At 42.9% G+C, this 5,740-nt stretch overlaps 1 protein-coding gene across 1 annotated transcript; it reads left to right on the top strand.

The window, feature by feature from the left end:
• The first annotated feature begins 1,325 nt into the window (after positions 1 to 1,325).
• Positions 1,326 to 2,474, top strand: LOC124143714 (muscarinic acetylcholine receptor M4-like). The gene has a single exon (XM_046512772.2). The coding sequence runs from the start codon at positions 1,326 to 1,328 to the stop codon at positions 2,472 to 2,474; it is 1,149 nt and encodes a 382-aa protein (XP_046368728.2).
• Positions 2,475 to 5,740: the final 3,266 nt, after the last annotated feature.

The raw sequence follows: 5,740 nt of genomic DNA, 5'->3' as shown, positions 1-5,740 counted from the left end.
TTTGTTTGTTTGTTTGTTGTTTAACGCATTACGCAGCAATATCCCAGCTATATGATGGTAGTCTGTAAATAATCAAGTCTGGACCAGACAATCCAGTGATGGACACCATGAGTATCGATTCACACAATACGATGACATGCATCAACAAACTGAGCAAGCCTGACCACCCGATCCCGTTAGTCGCCTCTTACGACAAGCATAGTCGCCCTTCACTGCATTGGATGCTGAAGACCTATTCTAATCCGGATCTTCACGGGTAAGGGCCATCTGTAGCTCGTTACACATATGTTCGATGGGGTTGAGGTTTTGTGACGGGGCTGGCCAATCTATGCTGACAATGGTCTCCTTACGCAAGCATTAACGACCCTGGCACGTTGCTATGCTTGACGTGAGAGGCGACTGACGGAATCGGGTGGTCAGGCTCGCTGACTTGGTAAATGCATGTCATTGTATCCCAATTGTGTGGATCGAGGCTCATGATATTAATCACTGGATTGTGTGGTCCAGACTCGATTAGTTACAGACCGCCGTCATATAGCTGGAATATTGCTGAGTGTGGCGTTAAACAAAAATAAACCCAACTAACCAACCAACCTGGCACCTGGTCGTGCGTTTTCGTCCATGAGGATGAAGTCTTGCTGTAATCAGACGAAACCCTTTTTCCTGTTGTGTGTTAGAACGCTGTCGATCACCTGCATGCCACTGGGTGCTGGTCCAAACGTCTGGTATCGATTCCATGCCACGATGATCACATTTTGACTGACACCAAAGATTTTTGCAAGTTGACGTTGTGTTGACCCAGGTTTCAAACAACGACGTCTTTGACGATGATGGGGCGTACGTGCATTCAGTTGGTGCCATCCTTAGTAGCAAATGCTGTTGTGCTCTCTGATAATGATGTGCAACGATTCTGTCACGATACATCCAAACACATGTTTTCTCAGCACCCATGACTGCATGCCTGTGTCCGTTCATAAAGAAGTTGAGACATGTAGGCGTTACCCAGTCATTGTTCATCAGAATATTTCGGTCTGTATTTGTTGGATGATCAGAACTTGATCCCCAGCAAACTTTAAGTAGTATAATATATAATACACTGAATAATTTATGATGGCTTGTCATACCTACCCATATATGTAGATCTGATATTAAAATATTTATCACTTAAATCATGTGTGTATTCTATTCCGAAATGTAACAACATCAATTCAAATGAAAATGTACATTGATTATGGTGGAATATGACCGTCATGTTCTGTATTGCTGATAGTACCTAGTACCTTGTCTTATCAATTTTGTTGTCTTGTTTCAGGTTCATTTTCAGAATGACAGTTTCGCTTGTCTCATCCTTAAGTTACAATTTCAATGTGACTACGACGACAGAGGGTACCGGCGATGACTACGACGTTGAAGACGATGTTGACATCCCATCCTGGGTACATGGAGTAGGAGGGGTTGGGATGAGTGTTCTGATACTGCTTGCTGTGGTGGGCAACGTTCTCGTCATCATCTCTTACTTCAGAGACAAACAACTACAGACTGTCCACAACCTCTACATCCTCAACCTGGCTATAGCGGATCTCTTCCTTGGAGCTATCAGCATGATCTTCTATGCAGATTTCACGCTCAGATCCTGGAACTGGGTGTTTGGTCGAGTGTTCTGCAAGATATGGTGCGTTAACGATTATTCTATGTGCTTGATGTCTGTGCTGCTCATTCTCCTTTTGAGTCTTGACAGAGTCATCCTTCTTAGAAATGGAGCTGAGTATATCGCCAAAGAGACAAAGAAGGTGGCAATGGTGAAGATATCAATAGCCTGGGTCATAGTGTTTGGGATATATGGCCCTTGTGTTGTGTTCTGGGACATCGCAAAAGGGTACAGTGTCATTGAAGATGGAAATTGTGATGCTGAGTTCTTCGACGACATGCACTTCAGTGCCATATCCACTGTATGTGAGCTTGTCATCCCTTGTATAACACTCTGTGTACTAAACATTCTAGTGTTTCTTGCTATTAGAAAAAGACTGAAGATATTTGACAAGGGAAATAAGGCTAAAGTCGTACCGATCAACGAACACAAAGAGCTAAAAACTGAAATCAGCAACATTTCAACAGAGGTCGAAAAATCTTTTCAAGAATCGTCCCAAGCCAAACAGAAAATCCCTGGAAGCGCAAAGGATATTAAGCAAACACACGCTAAACATACATCCGATAGAAAGGACATCAAAGCAGCTAAATTTTTGGCAGTTTTGGTTGCAGCATTCCTTCTAACTTGGGCCCCATACACCATAGCAAATTTCGTCTCCTCCCAATGTGACGACTGCATCAACACACATCTGTACGAGTTCTTTACCTGGCTCTTGTGGGCCAAGTCCTCCATCAATCCATTTCTATATGCTTCGCAGAGTAAGCGGTTCAAGGATAACTTCTACATGCTCCTGCCATTTCTCAAATTCTGTACCAAGAAAGAATAAGTTGTTTGGGGACATTTGATGTTGTGTTTATAGATATTAAGATTTTGCGTCTTTTCCTTTTCTAAGCTATATGAAAAGGTAAAAAATATTTCATTATATTTGAAGTCACGTTATTCAGATGATACCAATAACAACCAAAAATTAATATACTGTGGGGGGACACGGGTGGCCCAGTCGTCCAAGGCGCCGCGATTCGCTGTGCAGAGTTGCGTCCCTTGGGCACGCCAGAAACCTATGATTGTGGGTTCGAATCCCGGTTCGCCCCGATTATGTTTCTAGGTTTGTCAGCACCATACCCGTGCTCGTGGGCTTCACCGAATGGGTAAATCTGCCTCACTTCGGGCTTTCCTCCCACATTAAGCTGACACCCTGCGATATAACTGGAATACTGTTAAAAACGGCGTTAAACCCAACTCACTCACTCACTAGAATACTGGTGGAAAGCAATAAGGGAACGCTTGATAAGAGTAGAATGGCATTGTGTCATCATGGAGTTATCAAATATTAGTTAGTTCCTAACCAATGGTATTTTATGCAGCAAGCAGCTCTGCTCCCAATAATCATCATCTCCTCACACAAAGGTTTTGCAAAGAAAACATGAAAACTGCTTACATCTCACTTTCAAGAAGATGTGTTTGATCTCAGTGTGAACAATAGCAAGACATTTCATTCAATAAGAATACAAGATTTTGGGTGGGAATAGTCCTACTAGTAAATTCACTGGGCGGCAGTTGTCCCATGTGGTAACTGTCCTTGGTGGCAAATGTCTGGTGGGAATTGTCTGGGTGGCAATGTTCCTGGTGGCAATTGTCCAAGACCTGTGTTTCAAAACGTCTCCATGGCTTAATGGACAGAGCATCAGCCTGGCGGAAATTATCTGGCTCGATCCCCTGGCCGCGTCATACCACTAGACGTTAACACTTAAAACCTTTTGATACTCTGCCTGGCGATTCCATATTGAGAAAATAAAAAAGGACTGGTCGGCTTGAAATCAGTATAATGTGTCTGAGTGGGCTATCCATCTGAAACGGACGTGTTGTATTTGATAAATTCTCTGAATGTCAACCATGATATTTCTGGCATGACTTTAAAAAAGGCATTTGATGGTGAAACCTTGTTTGAAAAGCTTAGTTGTATTGAATTGAATGTAATGCTCTGAAGTAGCTAAGCAATTGACAGATGTAGACGCCATAAGCTGGATTTGCCGTAGATTTCAGAGATTTATTAATCAGTTACCACATCATATGAAATCAGTTCACTCAGTATCAAAACATTTTATTGAAACGAGGCCAGTATTCAAAACACAACAGTAAATCTGACAAATGTTATAACACTTTCTGAGTAAAGTAGGGGTACACAAAGTACGTCATTCAGACTACCAGTTGTCGGATTTTCATTTTTGTGGAAACCTCGGTGGCTGAGTGGGTTAGACCACCGACTTTATGCGCTGGCAATGATGTGCCTCATCCTGGCAGTGGAATCTGTATTTTACTAAGAAAGTGTTATCCCAATTATAACATGTGTTACATTTGACCACTTTATAAAAGGCATTTTGTGTTCACAACAGTAAACATTCCATTGACATTGACATCGGTGCCATCCCACATACTGATATCTTAACAAGATATGTCACAGTAGACGTTCTCTTTCGGTTACAATGATTTCGACCTATAATCTAATATATAACAGCTTCAATTTGTCAACTTGTGTTTGTAGTCCCATTGCTGACGTACATATACCATGCAGGGGTAGTAGTGGTACCGTAAGTCCCCATGGTCCCTAGAATGGTGGCCTAACTTTGGTTGATGGTGATATTTAGTCCGTCTTGTCATGCATAGCAATATCTTTTCACGTTAACACCTCGTCAAAAGTATTGCACCACCAAATTTTAAATGTAATTACAATGTTGAGATTTTCAAATGGTACGCTGTGAGTTGACCCACGAGTTGCCTGTAGAATGGTAGCCACCTCAATTACCCAACCTTGTGGGTGCGTTTATGCAAGCTGTAAACACACCTGAGGGGTCCCTACAGAGAAATCCATGTTTGATGAAAGAAAATATGTGCGTCTTTACTGCTATTAATTTCAGTGAAAGTGCTACTAATTTCAAAGTCTGTCTTTGGAACTATTGTAATTGAAATGCCTAAGCATACTATCCCAAAACATTAAAGATGACAAATCATTGGAATGCACCGAACTGGCATGTCATGTCGGGCTATTGCCCCGTGTTGAACATTAATCATACTGCAGTCAGTCGACTCATTAGAAAACACACATTGACTGGACAGGTGAGGGACTTGCCGAGATCAGGACGTCCACGGAAGACCAGTGCCAGAGAGGACAGCGTCCTTGTAGGCCAGGGAAAAGGACTGACAATTTCATCTTGCACCGTTCTTCGTCATCACTGGTATACCCACAACTGGGCCAATAAGACGTCCATTCCTCTCACCCAAACAAATGCGGGACTGTTCAGCCTGGTTGTCAGGCTCTAGCACACAGGAACTTGAGATCATTGAGGAGTGTTCACTGATGGTAGGACTCGTGTCTAGAGGCTAAGTGGAACATCTATCATCAGCGCAACATGCAGGAAACAGTGGCATATGGTGGATGCTCAGTGATGGTATGTGTATGTTACTTCTTTGATTGTAAACTTAACTTTGTCACAGTTCAAAGGACATAAAATTGACAAATGTACCAAGATACCATATCAAGTGGTTTTGTTGAGTCTCATTGTGATAATCATGCACTTTCCACACCCCCTGTCTTCATGGACGACAATGCCCGACCCCACCGAGTACGAGCTGTGACTGCCCATCTCCAGAACAACGCCACTGAGACTCTGCCTTGGCCTTGTCGAAGCCCAGACCTGAATCCAATCGAGCATCTATGGGATCATTTAGGGCGTAGGGTTAGAACCGGTCCTCCAGTACAGCATCTCCATGAACTGACCCAGGCTTTGCATCAGGAATGGCAACACATTCCCAAGTTGTGAATCAGGGGTCTGCTTTTGAGCATGAGGAGACGTTTGTCGGATGTGATCTGTTTTCGGGAAGGCTACGCCAGATATTGACTTTCACTGTTTATCATTTAACTGTGACATGGGTACAACGTTACTACCAATCTCATTAAAATCAGATCTAAGTTCTCGCTGCCGCTAAACAAAGATCTGAGGACATCCCATTACGGGTCACGTCAGAACGACCTTTCGCGAACTTTGACCGACCACTGAAACAACTAACAAGAAGTCCACATCAGCCAATAAGAAA

This window comes from Haliotis rufescens, unplaced genomic scaffold (genome assembly GCF_023055435.1).
Source record: "Haliotis rufescens isolate VD_foot unplaced genomic scaffold, xgHalRufe1.0.p SCAF_7, whole genome shotgun sequence".
Lineage (NCBI taxonomy): Eukaryota > Metazoa > Mollusca > Gastropoda > Lepetellida > Haliotidae > Haliotis > Haliotis rufescens.
Note: the sequence above shows the minus strand (reverse complement) of the source record. Positions and strands in the feature narration are given on the sequence as shown.